Source organism: Balaenoptera borealis, assembly GCF_965194805.1.
Source record: "Balaenoptera borealis genome assembly, chromosome: 2".
Taxonomy (NCBI): Eukaryota; Metazoa; Chordata; class Mammalia; order Artiodactyla; family Balaenopteridae; genus Balaenoptera; species Balaenoptera borealis.
Genome location: NC_138867.1, coordinates 162,132,607 through 162,160,576, shown reverse-complemented (window position 1 = coordinate 162,160,576; position 27,970 = coordinate 162,132,607). Strand labels below are relative to the sequence as shown.

Sequence of the window (27,970 nt, the reverse complement as noted above, 5' to 3'; positions counted from 1 at the left end):
CCTCACAAGGCTCTCCATGGGGTCTGGGCGGAGTCCACAAGTCTCTGTGACCCTAGGTGGTCCCCTAGAGGTCAGAGTTCCGGGGCTCTGAGTCATTTTCCTGGTTGCCTCTTTGCTCCACATGCACCTCGGAGCACTGGTGCAAAGATCTTGGTGATGAGTCTTTGCATCCAAATACCTGCTGGTGAACTTTCTTCCGAGAAGGAGCACAGACAGTGAAAGGAGGGAGGCGGAGCCTTAATGCTGGCTCAGGGGGTCAGCCCCCCTGCCCGCATCCCCAGTGGCTTCTCATCACCTGTCTCTGGCGGTTTATTTCAGGAACACTTGAGATGGGCGTGTAGTGGGAGGGGAATAGTTACAAGCAACCAAGGCAGGGGTGGGGAGCGAGAACAGTCTTGCTGGGTGGTGGGCTGATAAACGTTCACCAGCTCTTGGGGGTTGGGGTAAGGGAGGCACCTTGACTGGCAACGTCTGCTGATTTCTGTGTGTTAACACTCTCACTGTGAGCCAGGTCATGTCACCAACAGGATGCCAGGCGGCTAACACAGTTCCCCAAGATGTAGCAATAGACTCACCCAAGCTGGTAGGCACATGCCTGGCCCCACTGTCTTTGGAGGCTTAGAAACCTGAGTTGCCATCGTGCTGTCTACCATCAGCCACAGCGAGACTGGGTATCTTGCCTCCCTGTCCCTCAGGTGGCCAAGAGTTTGCCTTTCTCTGGACCCACGGTAGGTTATCATGGTAGAAATTAGAAACTGGAAAGCCAGGGGAGCTTTGGAGAGTCCCTCTGGGCTCACTGACTGCTGATGGCATCGGAATCAGATGCAGGAAGGAGGGAGGGGCTGGTAGGAACCCCTGCAGTTGCCCCAGAGACTGAGGGATGGGCTGGCTGGCAACTGGTCCAGCTCTCCCTGCCTACCAGGGGTGTAGTTGGCAGTGCCTCCCACTGGCTGAAAGGTTTCTGATACCCCTGCCAGCCCTCTGAGTCTGTGTTGATGACAGCTGCCACCTACCCGGCTCCATTACGGGTCAAGCACTCTGCTGGCTGCCATGTAGACCTCGTCTCGGTCAGTCTCACAGCCGCCCTAGGAGGTCAGCGTGATCTTGACCCCCACTTTACACGCAGAAACCGAGGCTTGGATTAAATAACGTGCCCAAGGTGCTACACTTGGTAAGTAGCAGAGCTGTTTCTGTTTGACGAGAGCTGGGGGGAGTCAGCGCTGGGGGGGAGGGGCGGGGGAGGGGGAGCGGGAAGCCGGACTGGGGCCAGCTGCCCTGCCCCTCCCGGCCCCATCCTGTGGCAGCCAGGTGGGCGGCGGCATCTGTTGGCAGCTCTGGGTCAGGGGCGTCCACTGGCTCCCCCGGCAGGTCTTGGTGGGAGGGCGAGTCAGGCACTCTGTTCCCAGGAGGGGATGGCGGATCTTGGGCTTAATGATGGGCCTGCAGTACTGGCAAAGCGGGGATCACTCTGCCTGCTGGGAAATGTCCTAAGGAACCCAGCTGAGCTGCAGTTACGGAGGTAGATTTCCTGCTCTTTTCCACATCTCATGATTAATCCAGAAGCCTGAGCAGCGTGTGTGATGAGGCTCAGCAAAGTGGCCGTGGGCATCTCCAGCCTCCTTTGCAAGCCCCGCTTTTCCTCTGGAGTAGGTGCCCTGGAATCTGGGCCAGCCGTACACATTTCAGCAACTCGATTACAAGAGACAGAAGAGGCCGGGTGTGTGGCACCAATAAAACCGCACACACCCTGTACTTCTCTCTGCCTGTTGCTGGTTTGTGCATTTCCCCACCACACCTCCCGAGAGCAGGTTGTTTCCCGGAAGCAGCAGAAGAGAGGTCGGGAGAAGGAGATGCCTTATTGTTGTGAATGTGATGGACGTGGTGGCACCACAGGGGACTGGACACCAAGGCAAAGACTCCAGTGTCTGATGAACTTACTGGTTGAACTTAACCGCTTACTGGTCTTTGGCAGGTAATCAGCTTCTAAGAGTCTCTGTTTCTTCATCTGTAAAATTGGATCACGGTACCTGCACTCATTGATTTAACAAATAATATAAACATATAAATCCATACTCTGGCGTATTCTAGGTGCTGGAAATCAAGCAGTAAACAGAACAGTCTCTCCTCTTCGGATGTTAATAGTCTAACATGGGAAGATGGAAAACGGCAATGACATCTGTGTCAGGTGGTTATGATACTTAGAAGAAAAATAAAGCCGGGCTGAGGGGTAGGGGAGACAGTGTATGCATGTGGGGATGACTTTTCTTAAAGGACAGTCAAGGAAGGCATCTTTGATAAGATGATACTTCAACAGAACCTGGAAGAAAATGAGGTGCCATATAGATGTCCAGGTACGGCAAAGAGCTAGTTCAAAGGTGCTGGAGTGGGAGAGTGCTTGGCAAGTTCAAGGAGCATGAAGAAGCTCTGTGTGGCTGGAGGGGTGGGAAAGTGGGGGTCAAGGAGAAGAGGGCAGAGAGGGTGTGTGTGTGTGTGTGTGTGTGTGTGCACGCACGCAGGGGCTGGTTGGATCATACAGCCTGGCAGGGTTACTCTAAGTGAGATGGGAAACAACTGGTGGCCTTGAGCAGAGAAATGACCTGATGTATATTTTAGAAAGACCACTCTGGTTGTTCAGTGGAAAGTAGCTTTTAAGACTGTAAGCTCGGTGCTCTGTGACCACCTAGAAGGGGGGGATGGGGGGGAGGAGGGAGGTCCAAGAGGGAGGGGATATATGTATACCTATAGCTGATTCACTTCATTGTACAGCAGAAACTAACACAACATTGTAAAGCAATTATACTCCAATAAAGAAAACAACAACACTGTAAGTGGAGAAGCCAAAAGACCAGGTCGGAGGTGACTGCATCTCCAGGTGAGAGAGGAAGAGAGCTTGGATTTCAGCAGTGGTCGTGGTGATAAGTGACCGTCAGAATCTGGAAATATTCTGTAGGTAGAACCTGTAGGATGAGCTAGTATGAGGGGTGGGTTGGGTGAATAGTGAGACACAAAGAGACACCTCGAGATTTTGTCCTGAGATTGGGATTGACACGTACACACTACTGTGTATAAAATAGGTAACTAATAAGGACCTACTGTATAGCACAGGGAACTCTACTCAATACTCTATAATGGCCTGTACGGGAAAAGAGTCTAAGAAAGAGCAGATATACGTATCTGTATAACTGATTCACTTTGCTGTAAGCCTGCAACTAACACAACATTGTAAATCAACTCTACTCCCATAAAAATTTAAGAAAAAAGAAACAACACTTTTGCAATAAAAAAAAAGATTTTGTCCTGAACGATGGGTAAACTAGAGTTGTCACATATTGAAACGGAGAGCTGGGTGAAAGGAGAACCCTTTGGTTGTGGGGTGCAGGAACCAAGAATTTGGCTTCAGGCGCATTAAGCAGCAGTAGTCTGTTGGATACCCAAGTGGAGGTGATGGGTAGACAGAGGCGTGTGAGCATCCGGGGCCCCGGGAGAGGCCGGGGCTGGGATACGCTCATCAGTGTGTAGTTCATTAACAATCTTGGGGCTGCATGAGATCATCAAGGGAGTGAGTGAGGATGGAGAAGAGGAGTGGGTGGGACATTCCAAGGTTTAAAAGTCAGAAAAATGAGACAGAACCAGCATGAGAATCAAGAGAGCCTGCTTAAGACGGGACAGAGTACAGAGTGGGTGCTCAGTAAATCACAGCCACTGCCATCACCATGACCATCGGTATTTTCATGGTTAGAGTACGGAGAAGTGAAGTTTGAAACCAAAATAGCAAGAGTTCAGGAGGACGCACTTCATGTACTTTTTCCTCTTTTCCTTCCCTTTCCTCTGGTTGTGCATCAACCGTGGTCTCAGACTTCCAGCTACTTACTAGAAATAAAACAAAACCATACAAAACTTCTGGGCACCTTACAAGCCCACAACTCAGTTCAAGATATTCAAGAAGAGCTGAGGTCTTTGGGTTGTTGGTAGGGTGAGTAATCACTGAACAGAGTCTGGGAACTGGATGTGACTTTCTCCTCTTACCAACTCACTATATGACCTCAGGCAAGTCCGTCCCTGCCTCAGTCCTGGAGGAGGATAGAGACTTCCATTCAGGGGAGAATACTGATTAGCTCACCAAGTTTCCTACTTGGATGGCATCTCTGCCATTTGCTTTTCTCCTCTCCAAAGCATATAGATCCTATCCTCAATTATTAAAGCAAGATAACAGTGCTTTTGATTTCCCTCTGAGAGTCTAACCTCGAATTGTGGGCTGTTTAGTACTTACAAAGTCTGGGAGAGGAGTGCCCTTTAGGAGTGACCATCCAAGGTCCCCCGCCCCATCCACCCCTGTAGGCAGTCTGAGGCAGATGCCTCTCACTGGTCTACCAGAAGGCCAATGACTTGAACCATATTAGTTTATTTCCTTGTATAATTATCTTCACTGAATTGCATTTTAGGAATCATGCCCTTGGCTTTCATTAAACATCCTTGAAACAGTCACGCAAAGTTCACTGCTGCATTTGCACGAGAACTACTGTTGCAGACACGACCTATACGCTTCTGGAAAAGACTTCCTGAGTGTTTTTGTGAAGCACAAGTCTGCGGGATATTAATAAAAATTTCATTATGGGAAAAGTTGAGTGAGTTTGGAAAAAAACCCAGGTGTCTTTCTTAAAGGTTATCTAAGAGGCTTTACTAACAAAAAGTACAGTGGGTCCTTAGAAAGAGGATAAACTGCAAGATTTCCCATTTTGTCGACCCTTAGAATCCTGTTTTGGTGGTGCAGCTCTTGGGATCAGTGCTCTGAGCACCCAGCAGAAGAGGCTCTGAATGCTTCGGGCTCAGTTAGTCAAGCACCGTGAGCTGCAACAGGGAACATACAGACAGGAGGCCAGGTAAGCAAGTGACAGGGGAGCCTGCAGGGGGATGAGCAGCGAATGGGCAGCTGGCTCTTCCGTGCACAGCGATCCTGGGTGCCTGGGGTCCCAAGAGGCTTTGCAACGTCCTGGCTGCATCAGATATTAACTTTGCTATTCATGGAGTTAGGGGTCCTAGCCTCAAATATATCCCTCAGTGACCCTCCTGTACAACAACACACAGAGTTAAAAGATTTTAAAAAATAATCCATTGTTAGGAAAAGGACACAGAGACATGTGCTGTGTTTACAGTTTCATGGGCGAGATGGGGAGGAATGCCACTCGCTCCGACAGCTCACTACCTAGGAAGACCACTGAGAGTCTCTCCCCTCCTCTCCCGCAGCTGGAGTCTCTCTCTTTCACTTCCTGACGTGTACACCCCGTCAACCCTCAAATTTCAGCCTCCGAAGCTCCGAGAAAGCCCCTTGGGGAATACTCTGCTCCTCCCTTTCACTGGGCAGAGCGACCAGCACAGGTGTGTGTGCAGACTGCCTGCCCTCCTATCCATGCAAGGTGCGTTATTTAGAGGCTAATGATTTCATTGTAAAGTGGGAAGTGAAATATGTTTCGCTAAAGCTTCCAAAGCGAGGGAGGAAGGAGGGAGGAAGAGGGTAGGTCAATGGGTAAATATGATTGCCTGATGGTCTGGGTCCAGCCATCTTCCTAAGGCTGTATCTTTAACTGGGAGGTACAGCAAGATGATCGATAGCACAAGCAACCTTAGGAGAACCACACCGGCCAGCCCGGATCAGCAGAGTCTGTGTGGTGAGATTTAAGGGGGTGCTTAGTTGGCCCTCCAGCTGTAAGTGTTTGCCAGATGACTTGTAACTTCACCACTGGAGCCAAATTCCTTTGACTCTTAGGGCTCTTTCTGCATTCAAGAGCCCTTGGAAATGAGAAATCCCTGAAATGGGTTGTCGCCTGCTGTCAGCTAACCCTGACGCTCAGGAGTAGAGTTGGGAGTAACGGGACGCCGTGTACCCGGGGTCCTTCCTGGGCGTGTGTAACTCTGAGGCTAAGACAGTGAGACTGGCAGTTTAAGAAGCACCTCCAGGACCATGTCGCCTACTGGCAGACGGAGTAAGGACCCTGCAAGGTGGACAGACATACCTCTTCTCTTATCATTTGAGGGTTTGAGAGAAGAGGCACCGGGAGTTTAGCCTGAGCCCTTCCCACAGGTCTAGAGGTGGGAAGAGAGAGGGATGGGCTTTGACCCTGGGCGGCTCCTCTCTCCAGGCCAAGACCCTGGAGGAGGTTGAGTTTGTATCTTCAGAGGGGATGGGGTGCCCAGGCAGGTGACTGAAGACTTTATCTCCGAAGGACCCAGCATTAGAGAGCTGAACAGCCCCAGACCCCGCGGGCCGGGAGAGCTTCTGGGCATCCTTCCGTGGGGTCCCATCACCTCCCTGCTGGAGGCAGACTGGGTACCAGGACCCTGCGGTGAAGCCGACTGGGGAGCAGCTTCCTCCAGCCTCTCCAAGCACAGACGTCAGCGGCGAGGCTCAGACTTGGTGGCTGTGCTCTGTCTCTGCACAGGCTTGTGTACGCGCAGCGGGGGACCCACGCAGGGGACCGGGGTGGGGAAGCACACAGGAGGCAAGTGCAGAGTGGCGGCAAGTGGCGGTGGTGATGCTGGGGCAGTGCGAGCGGACAGCGGCTCTCCTGGAGGCTCCACCCCTCGGCGGGCTGGCGTGGGACCTGGGAACGGACAGTGCACGTGGAGGGGCAGCTACTCAGGGCTGCCCTGCCGGGGGGGGGGGGGCGGGCGGTGCTGTCAGGCGGGGGCTGCCTTCAGGGTGGAGTTGTAGCAGAGAAGTGGGGTCACCCCTCTTGGAAGCTTTGAGAATGCGTATGAGGAGGGAGCTGCGAACGGAATCCGGAAAAGGTAAGGAGTGCCAGCTTGGTGGAGTTGGGTGCTGGCAGGACTGGCCTTGGAGTCGTGGGAGCGTTCCCAGGAACATCCAGGGGATCGCCACCGGGGCCCCAGTGGTCCCACAGGCCTCCTGAGGCTGGCTGTGCTGTGCTGAAGCCCACATCAAGGGCCCTGGGGATGGCAGCAGAGGCCAGCATGGTTGAGGGTCCCCCGCACCCACCTCATCTCTGCAGGGACCACAGAACTGCACGCACCGTGGGTGTTCTTCACCTGCTCACAAAAGAGCCGGGTCATTGCATGCAGCAGGAAAGGCTTGACGGGGGGTGACGGGAGGAAGGGCAGGAGCAGAGATTTTCCATCTTGATGGTTTTGTTCAAGGCCAGCCCAGAAGCAGCTGACGTTGGCTTCATTTATCCAAAGGGCACGGCGAGTGACCCTCTACAACCCAGGGATCCTGAAATATTTAGAAGCTCTAATGTTTGGGTGGGAAGAGAACCTCTTTTGGATGAGAAGCTCAATTATTGAGGAAGGGAGAGCTCCCGTTGTCTGGGGCGTAGGGGGGGCACCTTCCTGCTGCGTTGGCGGGGTGCCGGGCGCGGGGCACCCTGCCTGGGACACTTGCCCTGCTCTGTGGGTGAGGCCTCTCCCACAGTGCTGGGCTCTGGGGGACTTTTCTCGTGGCCAAACTCTTCGGGAAAGTGACACAACGGCCTATTTCTTCCAACAGCACCTCTGATTCAGCCTAGGGTATGGTTCGAGGTTGCATCTCTTGTAAAGCCCCCTTCAGCTGCTGTCAAGGGCTGGCACCGGAGTTCTTGAATTTAGGCTGATGTGGGTCCTGCTAGAGCCTGCTGTCCTCTGCACATGTCAACAAATGTGTATGCAGGTGTGGACCAGCTGGATCTCTCTCCTTCTCTGGGAAGCGTGGTTTTCAGCAGCGTCAGGCTGGGAAGACAGACATTTTTTCATGAACCCTGAAGTCCTGTGCAGGCAGTTGTCACACAGTGTTCCACCAGCGGCCCACGGCCGGCACAGAACACTGCAAAGCTCCATCTAGCACAAGTGACCACGGGGAACGGGTTGAGAATCCTGCTGCATTGTACACGTCTCCTAAGGGAAGAACATCAAGAAAGATGAGCTCGCCGCGGAATTGGCGAACTGTGTGGAAGGGGCGGGATCTGTAGAGCTCAGCAGCGGCGAGCTCCTGTCATGGCTTGGCCAGTTCGGGTCTCCCCCTGTCACTTATGAGGGTGCGGCGATGTTTTCCCAGATGTGGTCCCCGTGTACAAAACAAAGAATCGCTTTGCACAAAGCCAGAAGGGATACATTGAAAGAATTATCAGAAGAGAATAATACATAGGAAATGTTTGTGCTCGCATGCAAGGAAACTTTGGGGGGTATCTGTGGCTGCCAAAGTGACATCTGGCAGGATTAACTGGATCACCAGAGCCAAACAATGAGGACTGGGAAGGCAGCAATAACTGTGAGGCCTGGGCCCATGTGGGGGCAAGATTTTGAGAATGACCACTTAGGTGACAAAATGGGATTCCCACGAACCGCAGCTCTGGTTAGTTTCTGGTCTGGAGCCACATCCTCTCTCTGATGCAGACGTGGGAGGACGGAGCGGCAAGAGCTGCCCAGCTGCTCATCTGGGAAGTCATCCTCCAAGGGACTCTGTCCCTCGTTCTCCTCCCGTACCTGGAGGCGGCAGTCAGCGGGCAGCACCTCTCACAGCACCCCCACGTACACCTGCTCAGACCACCTGCTCAGAGCTACTCTTTTGCCCAGCCCAGCATACCTGTTCCACCTGTCTGAAGACCCGCCGCACGTTTCCTCGAAGCACACCCCAGAGCTCTTCGTCACTCCAGCCACGCCTCAGCAACTCCTCTATCAGTACCGGGTATATGGACACGTCCTCCAGCCCCTGTGGGAACCTGTGTGGCCGCCAGCCAGCCAGCTATTGGGCCTCAGACCTGTTCCCTGGTCCTGAGTCAGAACCAGAGCCCTATGTGTCCAGGGTCCACTGAACCCCAGCCCTGGTCAGATATGGAAAATGGAGACTTGGAGAGAGTAAATGATTCACTCCTGCTCTTCATCCTTCAAAGGAAGGCCCCAAGAGCGCCTCGACTATTCGTCAAAACTCATTGAATTGTACTGTTAAGATCTATGCCTTTCACTGAATGCAATTTTTGCCTCCATTTATAAAGAGAAGAAAAGCTTTTTAAGAACTGGGTTGACCCCCCTGCATGCACAGACCCAGCTGCAGGCAGAGACGATGGTCAGCCCAGCCCAGACCTTGCGAAGAGTCTGCTCAGAGGCCGTGGGTCTGCTGGCACTGGATGGGCGCAGATGCTGGGCAGATGAGCTCTGTGTGGTGTTTTAGACAAATATGATGACCTAGAGTAGGGCCAAGCAGACAGGAGAGCCCAGGAAGCAGACCCTGGGAGAGGGGAGATACCAGTTGGGCCAGCACACCTGAGGCTATGGTCAAGGCCATGAGGACCACAGTGTGGTGGGCACGGTGGCTGTGAAAGCCCCACTGCTGCCCAGCCAGCCCGAGACAAGCCGTGGGGAAGCACTCACCGGCCAGCCCCGTCATAATCTCCGCCAATCCCGATGAACTTGCATCCAGTGACTGCCCTGATGTGGTCGAAGTGATCTGAAGAATGGGAAGTCAGCAGTGTGGGGCTTCCAGGGCAGGGGTGGGGGTGATGACTGGCCTCTGTTGATTCCCCTTTTTGCAGCCTGTAGGCCAAACAGTCCAGTTCCTTCGTGGCCTGGCACCGAGAGTACCAACTCGAGGGCCCTGAGGTTTGATCTGAAGTGATCCCAGCTGGCTCTAGACTGGACTTCAGATTTGGAGTGGACCCCAGAGCCCCCTGTTTGGGCCATTTCCCACCCACGATTCACCCTGCCTCCCAGTCTCCTTGAGAACCTGTGGGGGCTCCTTTCCCCGGGTGTGGAGGATGAGAGAGGAACAAGAGTACAACTGATGAAGACCCCAGAGACCTAAGGAGCTGTCCAGTCCCTTGGCCAGAGGTAGGGGCAGTGCGCTTTAGGAGCCCCTGCAGAGGCACAGATGGGCAGCACCCGGGCTCTGTGTCTGACAGCCTCCCTGCTACCCATCAGTACCGCAGTTTTGATTCCGTGGCTCCAGTTCCACATGGCACCAAGGTGCTGTGTACCGTCCGTTACTGGGTTTTTGGGAGCTGTACCTATTGCCAACAGGTGGGTCAAGCCACTGGGGCTCTTCTGAAGTCCTCCCCAAGTTTGGACCCAGCTTCAGCTCCAAATCAGAGTTTTCAGAGAGCCCAGGGTGAGGCTCACCTGCCACAGTAGGCACGTTGGCTAACGGGTTGCACTGCAGCACCCGCACGGACAAGGGCACCATCGCGATGCCACCGTTCTTCTGCAGGGGCGGACCGGTGGACAGTCAGCTTGGCCCCCAGCACAGCCAGCTGCCTGTTCACTCTCTCGGCCCCTGTGAGGAAGGTGTTGAGGTCAGAGTCGTCTCCTCTCTGGGTTTGTGTGAATGGAGGAGCTGCAGCCCTGGTCTGGGTGGTGTCTTGGCCCTGGGTTTCCGGGTTTGGTGGAGTATCTTACCACCTAGACCCCCACCTAGGGCTCAGGAGTTCAGGGGCTGTGGACCGTGGGTTTTGGGGGCAGAAGATATTTAACCTGGGGTTTGAGGAAATTGAGGGAGAAGAGGCTCAGGTTCAAGGGCTCCCGGTTTGAACCTCTTGCTTTAGGTTTGAGGGCCAGGGCAGTCTCTCACCAGAAGCTGCAGGATATCATCAGGATCATTCCGAGTGTTCTTGCACACACCCCGGGCAGCTGAGTGGGAGAAGATGACAGGTGCCTGTGACACTTCTAGGGCTCGCCGTGCCACAGCATCGAGACATGGGACAAGTCCACCATCATGCCCAGGCGGTTCATTTCTGCCACCACCTTCTGCAGGGACAGGATGGGGAGAGGGCATCAGGGCTGCATTTACCTTGTGTGCATTTATCTGGAGGGAACAGGCGGGGCTGTACATTCATGTGGGGCAGGGTATGGAACCCGGGTCCTTACCTCGCCCAAGCCGGTCAGCCAACTGACATTGCTGTAGAAGGGGTGGATCCCCTTTGCTGAGCTCTGTGCCCTGCAGGATGGCCAGGAGGCAGTCTGACTGGTGGCCATGACTTGGCTACAAGAGCCTAGAAAGAGGTTCTGTCGAACCGTCTACACCTGCAACTCCCTGGTGCAAGAGGAGGGACCCAAACTGGGCTGTGCCTGGCAGTAGGAGGGCCCTTCTGGGGATTCAGTCTTGTTCTGCGAACCTCCATTCCCCTCCCCACCCCAGGTTCAGGGCGGATCCCAGGGGTAAACTTGCTTTGGGCCCCAGCGTGATCTTGGGCAGATCCCTGCCTCACTGGGCCCTTACCATCTGCACTGCGCTCACCAGGGCGTGTTGCAGGTGTGGGTGAGTGTCACGTAGCGCACACCCAGCGCATAGAAGGTACGCAAGATGGAGAGGCTACTGTCCAGTGAGTGGCCGCCCTCCACACCAATGAGGCAAGCCAACTTCCGGGTATTGTTGAGAGCTGGGGGCAGGTAGGTCAGATGATCATTTTCAGAGGCAGGGGTAGCTTACTGAAGTCCCTAGCACCTACCACCATCAGTCTGTTTACCTTTTTTTTTTTTTTTTTTTGGTCGTGCCACGCAGCATGAGGGCTCTTAGTTCCCCCACCGGGGATCAAACCCGAGCCCCCTGCAGTGGAAGCGTAGAGTCTTAACCTCTGGACTACCAGGGAAGTCCCCCGTCTACCTTTAAGTGAGGTCACAAGCTCCAGCTCAGAATAGGAGGCACACATGAGGCGGATGAGGTCAATTTGATCCGGGGTGAGGCGCACAGCATCCCGTTCGTGGGTCTGGCATGGGACGTAGGCTGACCAGAACTGAGGGAAGGCCAGGGCTCGGTTTGGGCTTTGGAACTCCTTGGGCTTCTCATAGCCTCCTCAGCTGGCACAGCACTCACTGTGCCCAGAAGTCACATGGAATGCGTTGCTTTTTCTGTGGTACTTGGATGCCCGTCAGGTTGGCTCACTGTGACCCCTGTAGCCCCCAGCATCCATGGCATGGCACTTTCTAGGCCACTATGGTAACTTAGTTCCAGTGTGACTCACCTGTGGTCTCTGAGGCCCCCAAACTGCCCCACATTCCCCAGCAGCCATGGTGGCACCTTGTGTGTCCCTTTGGTACCTGGGCACCCACGAGACCGTCTTTCAGCCTGTCCAAGCTGGTCTGGCCATGGCTGAAATTGCACAGATAAACGTCCTGGAGCCCATTGTGGTAAAACTGCCTCAGGACCCAGGGGCATGTCGTTGTGGCTGGAGGGAGGTCAAGGCAAATGGGTGGGCTCCTTAGGTCTTGGGATCAGGCAGGACACATTGCCTGGCCTGGGCCAGCCAGGGGGTCCCCCACCTCACACTGTCACACAGACTATACTAGGAGCAGCTGAGGCCTGGGCTGAGGGGTTCCCAACCAGGGAGGGGATGACAGAGAAGGGGGAGGGCATCCATAGATGATGGAGAGGACATCCAGGGGTGGTGTGAGGGAGCCTCCCCACTAGCTCTGCATGCTCCGGACCTCCTCCCCTGCCCAGGGCCAGGCTAGGCCCCCACCGGCCCCCACCAGCCCGCACACACTGCAGCCCCCCGTCCACAAGCGGGAAGTCCCGCCTCAGGGCCCGCGTGCGCTCCCGCGGACTCGGGGTGCTGGAGGTGCCCGGCGTGGTCTGGACGCGGGTTCCCGGCCGCAGCAGCAGACGCAGCAGCAGCAGCAGCAGACACAGCAGAGGCCGCTGGCTGAGTGCGCGGGGACCTTCGAGGCCCCCGGGCCGCAAGCTGCGCAGGGCCAGGCGGGTGGGCAGAGGCGGGTGTGAGAGGGGCGGGCGATGGGGTTGTGCCCGTCCACACAGGCCACCCAGCGGCGCGGCCTCACGAGGGGGGCGGGGTGAGGGAGGGGATACAGAGTCACAGGGCCCTGCGAGCCGTGTGTGCGGAGAGCCGCGATCCGCGAAGCCCGGCAGCCCCGGGGCGGCACTGCCCTCCCGCCCCCTGCTCCGAGGCAGCTCCCGCGGGCTAAGCTGGCCTCTGCTGAGAGCCCACTCGCCTCCCGTCGCGGCTTCCCTCCGCCCCTGCGCCTCTTCCCACTCCCACTGCTCCGAGGGGGCGCCCTAGGCTGCTCTCCCCCGCCTCTAACCTTCCTGGCCAAGCTGGGCCGCTTCTCTCAGAGGGCCACCTTCAGCCCGAGGCCTCCCGGGAGCACACCGCGTCCCCATCTGCCTGCAGCCGGCCCCGCCCACTCCGAGGGCTGCGTGCCAGTGTCTCTGCGGCCACAGGTGCTCTGGGCTCCCGGTTTCCCGGTACGGGGCCATGTGGGCTGGTGTGGGGGAAGAGAGAGTTTCTGGAAATGGGGGGGGGGAACCTTGTGAGCTCTGGATTCAGGAAGGGGCCCTCTGCCCCCGACCTTCTCTCTCCACCTACTTGACTCCCCAACCTGCATGACCATTCTCTGGGGACTTCAACCAGCACCCGGGAACTCTCAGGAACCCCCCCCACACACACACTTCTGGCAGCCAGCCTCAGGAAAGAGCGCCCTCAGGAGCTGCTACACCTCCCCAGGGCCTGAAGAGAGGGACTTTTGGGATGTGAACTGAACACCTTCTGGGGAGAGTCAACGACCCTTTTCCTCAGCAGAGCAGGAACCCAGTCAGTAGGCTATTTGAGTGGAAGGAAATGAAGTCATTTCCATGGCAGCAGAGCCCCCATCGCAGCAACCTTCCTCCCAGGGCTGCTGGCCGACCTTCTGGCCAGGATCCCTCCTACCTCAGCATGGAAGGCCTGGCCTCGTGAAGAAGTATAGGTTCTGAGGAAAGACCTGGCACCTGGGTTCTGCTGCTACACTTGCCTTATCTCGAGGCCCTTGTGACTCTAGCTTTCCCAGAAACCTCAAGGGCTAAGTGCCTGTGCTTGCTCAGAGGCCGCACGCCACTCCCCATTTCCAGCCTCAGGCCCTCCCCCTAGCTGCCTCCTCTGGGGACCCCCTCCCTCCAACACACACACACACACACACACACACACACACACACACACACACACACACACAGAGGGGATGTGCCTTCTCACAGAAGCTCAACCACTGAGATGCTTTAGGGACTGTGCCCAAACTCCTTCATCCCCAGCCTCTCCAGTTTTTGCTCTGATCCCTGGCACCCCCTGGAGCTGTTCCGCCTTTGGAACCTTTCCTGGGTAGCAGGAGTGCCTAGCACAGGGGTAGTGACCTAAGTGTGAGCACTGGCGACCCTAGAAGTCTGTTACAGAAAAACATTGAGCAGTAAGGGACCCCCCTGGGGACAGAAAGGGCTGGGAATAAAGGAGCATGTGAACCTCGGGGCAGGGTGCGTGCTGCTTGACTCTCCATCCTGTTCTTGCTTCAGGGAGCAGGTCTTCCTGGGTCTCTCTATCCTGCCTCCTGAGACCCCAGGCAGGAGGCTCGTTGGGAAGCCACAGATTGCTGCTTTCAGTTTCAAAAAACCCAGCTCCCCCCTGGTTTGTGGTGGTGGCCGCTGACACTGGCTCAGAGCAGGAGCCCATGTGGTAGCCTGCTAAGGCTTCTCTGCACCCTGTCTCTGCTCCTGCATTCTTCTCGGCTCGCAGAGTGCAGACTTTTCTGTCTTCAGCTGACAAAGGGGCCCCTGAGGATTGAGCAGAGGAACGTCACGTTTTCTTCCAGGCCAGCTTCAGCCCTGGGATGTTCAGGGCAGACTGTCATTTCAAACCTCAGTTTCTGAGGCTCCTTGCTTTTGGCCATTTAGTGTGGCAGGAGGCTCCTGGCTGAGGAAGGCTCAAACAGAACGACGCAGGTTGTGATCTGTGGCAGTGGGCAGTGGGGGGACGGGGTGGGTCACTGCAGGAAGAGGCATTCGCTGCCTTAGGCAGTTAAACCATTGCCCTCTCTTCAGAGTGCCTCAGCCAGCAAGATGCTGTGGGGTCTACCTCCTGGCACCATGCTCCAATCGCCGGATTTTGGGTCTGGGGCAACCCAGGTCTTCGTCTGACTCTTCCGGAGCGCACTTTCTCTTGGGAGCATGTCTAGGGACTGGCTTCTCTGCTTCCACCTTTGCTGGCGTGGCCAAAGGAACTGCTGCTACAAAGAAAATCAGAACTGATCAGTCACTTCTGCTGTACACAGTCTCCTGCCAGAATTTCCCTCTCTCATGTCTCTCCCAGTTTCTGGCTGAAGACCTTTAATCGACTTGACATCCAAAACACAGCCTTGGCCCATCACCTCTACGAGTCCCTAGGGAAGGGACACTGGCTGCAAAAGCAATTCCTAGAGCCTATGGCTGCAGCACATGAGGAAGTCTCTTCACCGTTTCCAGGGTAAACAGTAGAACCCGAAAGTCATTGCAACCATGAGCCTCTCCATCTCTCCCTTCCACAACAGAGAAAACATTTCTTGCAGTCTGTCACTTCTGAGGCTTTAATGGAAATGTCTTTCAAGTTTTGGAAAAAAATAATATAAATTGGTGAAGAACCCCTCCCACCTTGGCAACCCCTCTTGGGCCCCATTTATACTGCCTGTTTCCACCACACTGAACTCTAGCCCTCTGATACTTTTATGTAGATTAGAACAAGGCCGAATACTGAGGCAGAGTGATCAGGAGACTGAGAACCGCGTTCTGGGTACCAAGTCTAGGCTCACATCAACCCAGCCTCCTGGGACACCATCTCCTCAGCCCTCCAGTCTCATTAGCACTTCGACAGCCCTCTTGGTTCTTCCGGTCTTCCCATCAATATGGCACCACCCTCTCCCCTAGAAGTAAAAATCATTATAATTCTCCCTCTCTCCACCGTGAAAGGATGAGATAAAGGCTCAGCAGCAGCCCCCGTGAAACACATGGTCACCACTGTGAAGAGGTGTTACTAAGACGATTTGGTCCGACTCAGAGAAGGAAAGAGACAACTCTGCCCTTAGGCTGATCAGGCCCACAGGAGGGAACCACACTGGGGGCAGCCTTTGAGAGAGTGGCAATGCGAGAGAACCTTCTTTAGGAGGGGACTCCCTGTTGCCGACCTTGAGCAAGTAAGGATGGGACATTGGTTTACTGGGGCTGTTGCAGAGGGGATGTGCCCAGAGGTTGGGCCACCCTGCTTGAGAATCAAAGCACCTTCTAGTCCGAAGCTGCTTGAATGCTCCAATCGCCGGAGTTTGGGTCTGGGGCAACCCAGGTCTTCGTCTGACTCTTCCAGAGCGCGCTTTCTCTTGGGAGCACGTCTGGGGACTGGCTTCTCTGCTTCCACCGTTGCTGGCGTGGCCAAAGGAACATCCCCGTAGGCCCGGTAGCCACCAACCAGGCAGTATGTCTCCCCATGCCAGCCCAACTGCGCTTCTCCACACCCTCGGTAGGGGACATGGTACTGACCAGGGGTAGGAGGAGAAACGGGAGCCACTGCTGCTGCAAAGAAAATCAGAACTGATCAGTCACTTCTGCTGTACACAGTCTCCTGCCAGAATTTCCCTCTCTCATGTCTCTCCCAGTTTCTGGCTGAAGACCTTTAATCGACTTGACATCCAAAACACAGCCTTGGCCCATCACCTCTATGAGTCCCTAGGGAAGGGACACTGGCTGCAAAAGCAATTCCTAGAGCCTACGGCTGCAGCACATGAGGAAGTCTCTTCACCGTTTCCAGGGAAAACAGTAGAACCCGAAAGTCATTGCAATCATGAACCTCTCCATCTCTCCCTTCCACAACAGAGAAAACATTTCTTGCAGTCTGTCACTTCTGAGGCTTTAATGGAAATGTCTTTCAAGTTTTGGAAAAAAATAATCTAATATAAATTGGTGAAGAACCCTTCCCACCTTGGCAACCCCTCTTGGGCCCCATTTATACTGCCTGTTTCCACCACACTGAACTCTAGCCCTCTGATACTTTTATGTAGATTAGAACAAGGCCAAGTACTGAGGCAGAGTGATCAGGAGACTGAGAACCGCGTTCTGGGTACCAAGTCTAGGCTCACATCAACCCAGCCTCCTGGGACACCATCTCCTCAGCCCCCCAGTCTCATTAGCACTTCAACATCCCTCTTGGTGCTTCCAGTCTTCCCATCAATATGGCACCACCCTCTCCCCTAGTACTCAGCAGCTCAGGATGGGATGTGTCTGAGGGCACCGATATAGATGTCTCCATGACAGCACAGAGGTGCCTGGGTTTGAAGGTGTGTTTCAGGAGTGGCCCTCTTCCTCAAACTGCTCCATTTACCATTTGCCAACAAAAATGCACTTGTCTTTTGCTAAGAGGCCAATCAGGAAAGGGTCTGAATGGAAGCATCTGTAGCCCAAAGGGGAAGGTACATTTATAAAGATCAGGACCATCCTGCACACTTGTCCAGGGATGACCTTTCACTTGTCCTCAGCAGTGAGCACTGTGGGTCCCTGAAGGTGTCCCAGGTCACTGGTATTACTTACAGCTGGCAACGCGCTCAGGTATACGTAGTGGGCAAACCCCACAGGAACATGAGGCAGCCAGGTGAGATTGTGTGTACACCATGCCTCCGGGCGGTCTCGGTGTACCTGCCGCACTGCCCACCCATGGAACAGAGCACAGGTCTGAGTTAATATAGACGATCCAGTCACACATTCTCACTCAGACAACCAAAGAGATTGGTATCTGGTGGAGAACTGTCAGGGAAGTTTCTCTGAGGGCAGCACGTTGGCAGTTACGCGGCCATGGAAACTGTTAGAAGGCCGGTGAGGTCATCACTGCCCAGTGAGGTCATGATAAGGAACGTGTGACTTGGGGGTCAGGCTTCAGGAGGAGGGGCAGTTTTGTGGAGGAGATCAGGGGGGAGGCAGAGGTACTCTACCTGGCCCCTCACACCTGGGCCTCCCCACCCATGCCCTAGTCTAGCAGACACCCCACGTGGGGCGTGCCGGTGGGCTGGCACAGCCCCAGGGGCCCCAGGAGGGCAAGAGAGACCCACTTTCTGAGATTGCCAGTGACACACCCATAGTCCGGATATTATCCGTAACGATTACTAAGGTTGTTTATCTCCCTCCACTTTTACTAAGAAAAGGAGTAATTGAAGACTCTAAGTCATTTTTACTGAGGTTTGTTTTTTTTTTTTTTTTTTCTTCAAACTACTAAATGTAAAGTCTGCAGGGCATATATAGGTGTTCAACTTTTTTCCAGATTTTATGTTTTTGGTGTTTTGTAAAAAATTTTTATTTATTTATTATGTTTATTTTTGGCTGTGTTGGGTCTTCGTTTCTGTGTGAGGGCTTTCTCCAGTTGTGGCGAGGGGGGGCCACCCTTCATCGCGGTGCGCGGGCCTGTCACTATCGGGGCCTCTCTTGTTGCGGAGCAGAGGCTCCAGACGCTCAGGCTCAGTAGTTGTGGCTCACGGGCCCAGTTGCTCCGCAGCATGTGGGATCTTCCCAGACCAGGGCTCGAACCCGTGTCCCCTGCATTGGCAGGCAGATTCTCAACCACTGCGCCACCAGGGAAGCCCCTTTACTGAGGTTCTTAATACCTTCCTCACAAGGGTGGACAAAACTCTCAGCTTTTTGTATTGAGTGCAGATGTCTCTATTCTTGCCCATTTCAGAGTCCTCCTCACTCAAAATCTAGGTTTTGTCGATCTTTAGTACCCTGTCTCTCATCTTATCTCAGATTATTCTGTGGTAAGATGGTGCAAACTATGTATTTACTAACTGGAGAGAATTCAAGTCCCCGGAGCTGTTGTAGCTCAAAACTCTGTTTTTTGTTTTTTTGTTTTTTTTTTTTCAAAATTCTGTTTTAAGTGGAGTCATTTTCTGTGCTTTCCTTTCATGCTGTCTGCAAAATGCCTGTTTCTGTCCTCCTTGAGATCCAGGTTTACAGCGCTCTCCTTTTTCTCATTCTGGGGTCTCTATGTTTGTGGCATCTCTGAGGGCCCATGTTCTGTTGAGGCTGAATTTGATACCTGGTGGGGGGGGCGGGGAAAGCAACTTCCAGATGGGTCAGCCTAGAAAAGGATCCCCCATTGTGTAGAAATTTAAAAACAGGCAAAATACCTGTCCTATCAGACACTATGATTTGCCCCCTCTGTCTGACGCAGCCCAGAGCTTCGTCATTTAATTCACACCTATCTACTGTGAAGGCCCAGCCAACAAGATCATTTTGGAGCCCTGAGTGGGTGCTCAGAATGGATGGGAGGGCTGAGGTAACCAGAACTCTGCCTTTTTTATGGACAGGTGTTAGGGCATCTTCTTTTCAAAGTGACACATTCCCAACCCATCCAACTCACGTAGAGGAACAAAACCACTGTCACCAGCCAAAGGGAGAAAAACATGGGGCTGCAGAGGAGAGGGATCTTGTGGGGACTCTTGTATTATTCATCCACGTGCAAGTATGCGCTCCAGATTTGATAAGACATGCAGTCTGATCAAAAGTCATGCAATTAATGATTTCTTTCAAAAATCAAAGAACTCTTTGATTCTTCATTTTAATGTAACTTTGACCTCTTTTCTTTCCATGTCATAAAAGAGGCCTTGACTAAGCTAAACATGCTCTCTCTCCGTGCCTGCAGTGTATCAGAAAGCATCGTCAGTTACTTTCACAGGCAGTGGAGAACTCCTTAATTTTTCTCTGACGACAAGAGCTCCCTTTGAGCCTGGGCCAGAGGTGAGCAAGATTCTGATTCTGGAAAGATGTAGAAAAATGAAGTTCCTTTTGCCAGAGGTTCTGGGTGAGCATTGTTGATGTATGACTGTTAGCAGTCTTACCCTCCTTCCACCTATTCTTCCTTTTCTGCATGGTGGACTGTCCTTTAGTTTTGGGGGTACAGTATTGGGGAAAAAAGGAAGGGGAGGCTAGAGGTAAGTAGGCTAGTGGCGGGGATTTTGTGCACGAATATTTGAAGAAGGAAGTGTGGGAGCAAGTGCTGTGGTAAGACGGGAAAGGGAGAATTTAAAAAAAAAATCTGTGATCCATAAATCCCCTTCAAAGACTCTAAGCAAAGTACTTAAATTATTTTACAATTACTTTTTGGTTACTACTCTGCAGTATAAAAAACAATAAGTTCACTTTTTATCGTATCCCTATGTCATTAGCATCATTTTAAAGACGTGTCTTCTGATGAAAGAAATTAAAGATGATACAAATAGATGGAGAGATATACCATGTTCCTGGATTGGAAGAATCAACATTGTGAAAATGACTCTACTACCCAAAGCAATCTACAGATTCAATGCAATCCCTATCAAACTACCACTGGCATTTTTCACAGAACTAGAACAAAAAATTTCACAATTTGTATGGAAACACAAAAGACCCCGAATAGCCAAAGCAATCTTGAGAACGAAAAATGGAGCTGGGGGAATCAGGCTCCCTGACTTCAGACTATACTACAAAGCTTCAGTAATCAAGACAGTTTGGTACTGGCACAAAAACAGAAATATAGATCAATGGAACAGGATAGAAAGCCCAGAGATAAACCCACACACATATGGTCACCTTATCTTTGATAAAGGAGGCAAGCATATACAGTGGAGAAAAGACAGCCTCTTCAATAAGTGGTGCTGGGAAAATTGGACAGGTACATGTAAAAGTATGAAATTAGAACACTCCCTGACACCATGCACAAAAATAAACTCCAAATGGATTAAAGACCTAAGTGTAAGGCCAGACACTATCAAACTCTTAGAGGAAAACATAGGCAGAACACTCTATGACATACATCACAGCAAGATTCTTTTTGACCCAGCTCCCAGAGAAATGGAAATAAGAACACAAATAAACAAATGGGACTTAATGAAACTTAAAAGCTTTTGCACAGCAAAGGAAACCATAAACAAGACCAAAAGACAACCCTTAGAATGGGAGAAAATATTTGCAAATGAAGCAACTGACAAAGGATTAATCTCCAAGATTTACAAGCAGCTCATGCAGCTCAATAACAAAAAAACGAACAACCCAATCCAAAAATGGGCAGAAGACCTAAATAGACATTTCTCCAAAGAAGATATACAGATGGCCTACAGACACATGAAAGAATGCTCAACATCATTAATCATTAGAGAAATGCAAATCAAAACTACAATGAGATATCATCTCACACCAGTCAGAATGGCCATCATCAAAAAATCTAGAAACAATAAATGCTGGAGAGGGTGTGGAGGAAAGGGAACACTCTTGCACTGTTGGTGGGAATGTAAATTGATACAGCCACTATGGAGAACAGTATGGAGGTTCCTTAAAAAACTACAAATAGAACTACCATACGACCCAGCAATCCCACTACTGGGCATATACCCTGAGAAAACCATAGGTCAAAAAGTGTCATGTACCACAATGTTCATTGCAGCTCTATTTACAATAGCCAGGACCTGGAAGCAACCTAAATGTCCATCGACAGATGAATGGATAAAGAAGATGTGGCACATATATACAATGGAATATTACTCAGCCATAAAAAGAAATGAAATGGAGGTATTTGTAATGAGGTGGATGGAGTTAGAGTCTGTCATACAGAGTGAAGTAAGTCAGAAAGAGAAAAACAAATACAGTATGCTAACACATATATACGGAATCTAAGGAAACAAACAAACAAAAAAAGGCCATGAAGAACCTGGTGGCAAGACGGGAATAAAGACACAGACCTACTAGAGAATGGACTTGAGGATATGGGGAGGGGGTGGGGTGAGATGTGACAGGGTAAGAGAGTGTCATGAACATATATACACTACCAAATGTAAAATAGATAGCTAGTGGGAAGCAGCCGCATAGCACAGGGAGATCAGCTCGGTGCTTTGTGACCACCTAGAGGGGTGGGATGGGGAGGGTGGGAGGGAGGGAGATGCAAGAGGGAAGAGAAATGGGAACATATTGTATATGTATAACTGATTCACTTTGTTATAAAGCAGAAGCTAACACACTATTGTAAGGCAATTATACTTCAATAAAGATGTTTAAAAAAAAAAAATAAAAAAATAAAGACGTGTCTTAACGGCTGTATCGTGTACCATCCTTTATTTAACCAGCTCCCTTTTTTGGACAGTTAATTCAGTTATTTTGTTGTTTATAAATATATATATATATATATATATATATATATATATGATGGATATTTTTGTTTGTAATTCTGATTATGTCATTTTGTCAGGATAACTGATGGTAGCTGTACTAACAAACAACCTAAAATCTCAGTGGCTTAGCAGGTGTTGACTGAAAAAAATGCACAACTAAAAGTTGAGAATCATCTTTTTTTTGGTGGACTTGCTGAGGACTTAAGCCCGGGAGGCAGTGTCAGATCGCTCTGAGAGATTGCACTGAAGAGGGAAGGGAGGAACCAGGACATATAGGAGTTTTGCAAAAACAAAACAAAACAAAACATTAAACCCCCAAACAACCAGGTAGTCGGAACATCAAAAGATTACTGTTAATTAAAGAAAAACCAGACATCTCAAGTTAATGAATTTAGCATTTTTCTATGTACGGGAAGAGGCAGGAGTCTGGGCTCATTGGAATCCTTCCTTTGATGTGCATTTGAACTATCTAGAGCCAGCATCCTGCTTTTCTCCATCCTGAATCCCCTCCGGGTGCACCATCGGGGATGGCTGCCATGACTGATGATGGCTTGATGGCTGCAACACTCTGTTGACTGATAGGGCAGGCGACATTCTTCATCCATACAGGTTCAAGTCTTCTTTCTTGCTCGATTTACTGGCTAGGGTTGGAGTGGGAGACTCTGTTCTTTGCAGATGTGAGGGACTCAGGGTCCTTCAACATTGTGGCGTCACCTTCCTCAGGTCCTCAGAGCCCCGGCGCTGGAAGAAGGGAGCTTGGAGAAGGCACGCACGCTCTTGGCCTCTTCTGCCCAGAGAGGACAGAGCCACTTCTGCGCATGGTCCACTGGTTAGGGCTCGTCCCAGGGCCCCACCCAGAGGCAAGGGGGCTGTCGAAGGGCATCTGGATGCAGCAAAGAGAAAGGGCCAATGGGTATTGATTAACAACTAGCCAAGGTCCTACCTACCTACCAATTCACTGTCAGATCTTTAGAATACAAAGGGTTACATTCCTGCAATCCTCCTCTAATTCGAGACAATTCTCCATTCATATTCTCTTTTGCTTAGAGCAACCTTGAGCTGGGTCTTCCCAGGCTCTTCTTTCTACCCCTACAGGCTGTGGTCTCCTCGGAAGCTTTGGTGGGATGCAGGCAGCATCTGGGAGAAGGCGCCTCGGAACTCACGTGCCCGCGTTGCCCAGGACCCCAATTCCTTCCACCTCTCGGATGCTGCTTTCTTTTCCCAGGGACAGAGCCAAGCTGTAATTGACTCCTTGGGTATTTCAAAGTCCCTGATCCCAAGACTGAAGGATGACTCCCTGCTGTTGTGAAAGGTTACCAAATTATCAGGACCTCTGATTGGGAGGGACAGTGGGAAGAGGGGAGGTGGTGTCAGGGGAAAGGCACTGACATTTCAAACTCAGCTGGCGACTCCAGCCCTTGGTAATGGCTTTAGTAACTTCCCAGCTGATCCCTGTGATTGAGCATCAGGACCATTGAATGCTAATTGAGTTGAAAAGCTTCCCCCTCATGTGCTAAAACTCTCAGGCAGTAAAAGGCTTCTGACCATGTCTGGAGTTGCGTGCTGGGGACAATGGGGTGGGTTGCCTCTGTCTACACTTAACTGCTGTTCGTCTTCCCGGCTTGACGGGGTAGGGTTGCTGTACATACACAGACTTTAAAATTATTTTTAACTTATTTTTTTAAACTGAAGAATGGTTGATTTACATTGTTGGTGGTTTCCGGTGTACAGCAAAGTGATTCAGTTATGCATACACACATACATACGTATACATACATACATACATATATATTCTTTTCCAGATTCTTTTTCATTATCGTTTATTGCAAGATATTGAGTAATATTGAGCACAGTAATACTGTGCTCTACAGTAGGACCCTGTTGTTCATCTATTTTACATATATCATATATCTGTGTGTCTCTGTTAATCCCACACTCCTAATTTATCCCTCCCCTCACCCTTTCCCCTTCGGTAACCGAAATTTTGTTTTCTGTGTCTGTGGGTCTATTTCTCAAACAGACTTTTTTTTTCTTTTTTTTTTTTTTTAAGCAGATTGCACCTTGCTGTGGCTGGATCAATACTCTGGAGTAAGCTGTTTGCCCTCAAAACTGCTGGGGCCGCAGCCATGGAGCTGCAGGATCCCAACGGGGTCCTGACGTCCATCTGCTCTGTTTTTTTCAGGTGCGCTGAATCGACAGTCCTGAGTTTTGAAGTTTTCCTGGAGGGGACGTGAGGGGATTTCTCCAGGATCGATGGGACTCCTTTTGTGGTGCTTCAGTGCTTCCACCATGAAGCGCTCATTTCCCTATGCACGTCCCCCCGCCCCACCCCACTGTTTCCTTTACTCTCTCTCCTCCCACCCCCAATTCCCAGAAGAAGATCTAGGAATCAGGTCCAAACATAAGATCTTTGGAGAATCCTTGCGTGTGTTTTTTTAAATTTTTATTGGAGTATAGTTGATTTACAATGTTGTGTTAGTTCCGGGTGTACAGCAAAGTGAAGCAGTTATACATATACATATAATCCACTCTTTTTTAGACTCTTTTCCCATACAGGTCATTACAGAGTACTGAGTAGAGTTCCCTGTGCTATACAGTAGGTCCTGATTAGTCATCTAGTTTATAGGTAGTGTTGTGTATATGTCAATCCCAATCTCCCAATTTATCCCTCTCCCCTCCCCACTTTCCCCCCCTGGTAACCATAAGTTTGTTTTCTACACCTGTGACTCTATTTCGAATCCTTGTGTTTTACTCTCGTCCTGAAACTAGATAAAGCCTAGTCATCAATCAACAGGTGAGGAAGTAGAGCCAGGCATTGGTTGAGTGTTGATGTTTCTGGTACAAGCTGACTCTCCGCTCATCATCCCACACCTTCATCAGCCATCATCCTGCTGTCTGTCACCTCCTCTTCTCTGAAGAAGGCCCGGGCCATCTTTTGAAAATACAAAGTCCAGCATTGAGACCCTCCCAACTGAGAGAGCAGGAAGGGCCAGGGCTGCTGAGGTGCTCCCTGAACCCCACTCAGGGGATCTGTGTTGTTCCCACCTGGGTGTATTGTGTGGACCCCTAAAATTCCTCCAAACCTCTGCCTCTGCGCTTCCAGATTGCCCCTGAAAGAAATGAACAATAATCATAATACCCACCACGTACTGACCGCTGGTCTCTTGAGGGCTGCCTTGCCATTGGACAACATTTGTTGAGCTCCTACTGTTTGCCAGACAGTGGGTACATGCTTTATGTGTGTTTAGCCCTTCTGACAACACTGTGATTTAGGACCTGTTAATATGTCTATTTTGCTGAAATGGAAACTGAGGTTCAGAGTGGTTAAATAACAAGGAAAAGTCCATGTTTTTACCCCCTACACTAATATATATGTATATTTGTGTATATATATTCTATATATGTATATTTAACATATATATGATGTTGACTGAAAAAAATGCACAACCTCAAAGTTGAGAAATATGTTTTATTGGGTGGGCAAAACTGAGGACTTAAGCCTGGGACACAGCCTCTCAGCTCTCTCTGAGGGACTGATCCAAAAAGGAGAGGGAGGAACCATCAACTATAGGAGTTTTTGCAACAAAGACCAGGTAATCGGAACATGGAAAGATTCCTGTTAATTAAAGAAAACCAGACATCTCGAGTTAATGACTTTTTAGTGTTTTTCTGTGTATGGGAAGATGCAAAAGTCTGGGCTCACTGAAATCCTTCCTTTGATATGCACCTCAGTTATGTGGGCCAGTATCCTGTGCTTTCTCATCCTGAGTTCCCTCGGGGTGCACCATCAGGGGAGGCTGTGGCAGTTGACTGCTAGATGGTGGGCATCCTGTTTCCATCCTGAGTTTCCTCAGGGTTCACTCTTGGGGCGGCTATAATGTGATGGCTTGATGGCTGCAACATCCTTTGTTTACTGATATGGCAGGCAACATTTTTTCATTGACAATTATATATATACAATAGACACTGTTCGTGTTATATATATTATCTATTTTACGTGCTACGTGTTTTTTAGAATCTTTGCAAAAAACCTTGCAAGGTAGGTGTTATTCTTTACATTTTGTGAAAAAGAAATTAAAGCCTCTAACAGGCTGAGAAATTTGTCATGTCGCTACATCACGATTAACAAGTCAGTGAACAAGATTTTGAATCCAAGTAATCCTTTTGTGAAAACAAAACCCCCCCAAAAACAAAGAAACTATGTTCTTTCCATGCTCCAAAATATATTTTGGTCAAGTGACTTAAGAAACTCTCCCTTAAGCTTGTCTAAAGCAGAAAATAAGACAACAGTGCTTGACTGGAAATTATCAAAAGGCAGGATCAAGCAGGAATAATGAAAGGGAGCCTGAGGTTTCGGGCGATGAACCCACTGGCTAAATAGGCCCCTGGAAACAGACCCACTTTTTTTTTTTTTTAATTAATTTGTATATTTGTTTATTGACTGTTTTCCTCCAATAGAATGTAATCTTTTTTTTTTTTAACATCTTTATTGGAGTATAATTGCTTTACAATGGTGTTAGTTTCTGCTTTATAACAAAGTGAATCAGCTCTACATATACATATATCCCCATATCTCCTCCCTCTTGCTAGCTCATGATTTAGGACCCACGCACAGGAGAATTCAGGCTGCATTAATAGAAAAATATGACTTGCAGCCCTGGAGATGTGGCTTCAGAGGAAATGATGACTTAATGCTTGTGATCTGTAAGAATGTTGGTGTTTTGGGTCAAATAACCTATGCATTTTCTCAAGGGAGGTAGGTTTGGGGAAAAAAGGCAATAATTAAACTGAACATACCAACAAGGAAAAAATAATTTAACTGTTATGATGACTCATTTAGTTGGCAGCTTCAGGTAATGAGGTGCTCTGGATTAATTTTCCTGAGAGCAGAAACATATCCCTTTAAATGATGAAGCATGTTATCTTCATCAATCTTTGAAGAAAATATTTCCAAGGTACATTTTATATTCTCTTTTGTCAGTAGTATTCTTGACAATTTTTAGGACTAGAGACATAGTTTTGTTTTTGTTTTTAAAGAGTTTAAAGAACGATTTGATCTTTGAAAATCATGTTACATCGTTGGTCCCCAGTGTTTTCATCTACAGTATGTGAACTTTGGGTTAGATGATCATCAAGGTTCCTTCCATCTCTAATATTCTCTAAGTAAAGGGCTCTTGTGCACAATAAAATTTAAAACATAAGAATCATCGAGGGGGCTTGTTAAAAATGCAGATTCTTAGGTATCATTGTTGGAGGTTCTGATTCAGTTGGTTTGAGTGAGGCAAGAGAACCTGTATCATAAATGGGTGCATACCCATGGCCATTTTGATGACCTCATTTTGAGAAACTGATTCTCTTTCCAGCCTCAGATAACAGATGTCATAACCATTTTTGGCCACCAGGGTACCGTTGCTGCCCTGCCCTCAGTGGTGTGAAGTTGTAAGGGGCTGACCAGACCCAGAGGCCTGTGCTTTGATAGTTTGCTTCTGATCCCATCCTCAGTATTAACTGTCACTTAGTTAATGTAGCTGCTGAGGAAAACCAGATAATCGAGCTTAAAATTAGGTGCCCTGCATTTGTACCTATGAGTCATTAAGTTTTCATCTCAGGCTGGGTAGGGGCGAGGGGAGGACTTCCATTTTCTCCTGTAGTCTAAAGTGCATAAATGAGCCACGGCTATCTTAGACCCTGTTTGGAGGTCTCTTACTCTTCGTTCGTGTTCTTTCTCATCCTCAGAGTCAAGTTTCTGGAAGGGCGACATCAGGAGAAGTGGCAGATTTCTGTGTAAATATGTTAACATTTCAAAGTGAGGTTTGGGGTCAGGGCTGTCCCTGACTTCTCTTTTAAATTTCTTTATTTTTTAAACAGTTGTATTGATGTATAATTCACATGCCATACAATTGACTCTTTTGAAGTATATGCAATTCAGTGGTTTTTAGTAAAATCTGTGAATTTATAGAGTTGTATGCACCTATCATGTAATCTAATTTTTGAACATTCCATCACCCTCCAAAAGAAACCTTGTGCCTATTTGGAATCACTCTCATTCCCACCCCCAGACCCATTCAACCGATAATTTACTTCT

The 27,970-nt window shown here is 50.2% G+C and overlaps 1 protein-coding gene across 17 annotated transcripts in view; it reads left to right on the top strand.

Moving 5' to 3' along the window:
- LOC309623762 (uncharacterized protein) overlaps positions 1-25,536 on the top strand; it is a 45,293-nt gene extending 19,757 nt beyond the window's left edge. The window contains exons 2-9 of one of the 17 annotated variants that reach the window (XR_014241547.1): positions 4,751-4,880; positions 5,245-5,376; positions 6,222-6,786; positions 7,502-9,813; positions 22,359-22,714; positions 22,981-23,197; positions 23,939-24,067; positions 24,655-25,536. Coding sequence is in view for 1 of the 17 variants with exons in the window: in XM_082380941.1 (XP_082237067.1) it covers positions 4,816-4,880; positions 5,245-5,414; positions 6,222-6,443; positions 10,190-10,274; positions 22,359-22,425 (609 nt within the window). In the remaining 16 variants the exon portion in view is untranslated. Of the gene's footprint in view, positions 1-4,750; positions 4,881-5,244; positions 5,415-6,221; positions 6,787-7,501; positions 9,814-10,189; positions 10,275-22,358; positions 22,715-22,980; positions 23,198-23,938; positions 24,156-24,654 lie in introns of those variants that run through there. The other 16 variants (XM_082380941.1, XR_014241539.1, XR_014241540.1 and 13 more) reach the window with 16 other exon arrangements.
- Positions 25,537-27,970: the final 2,434 nt, after the last annotated feature.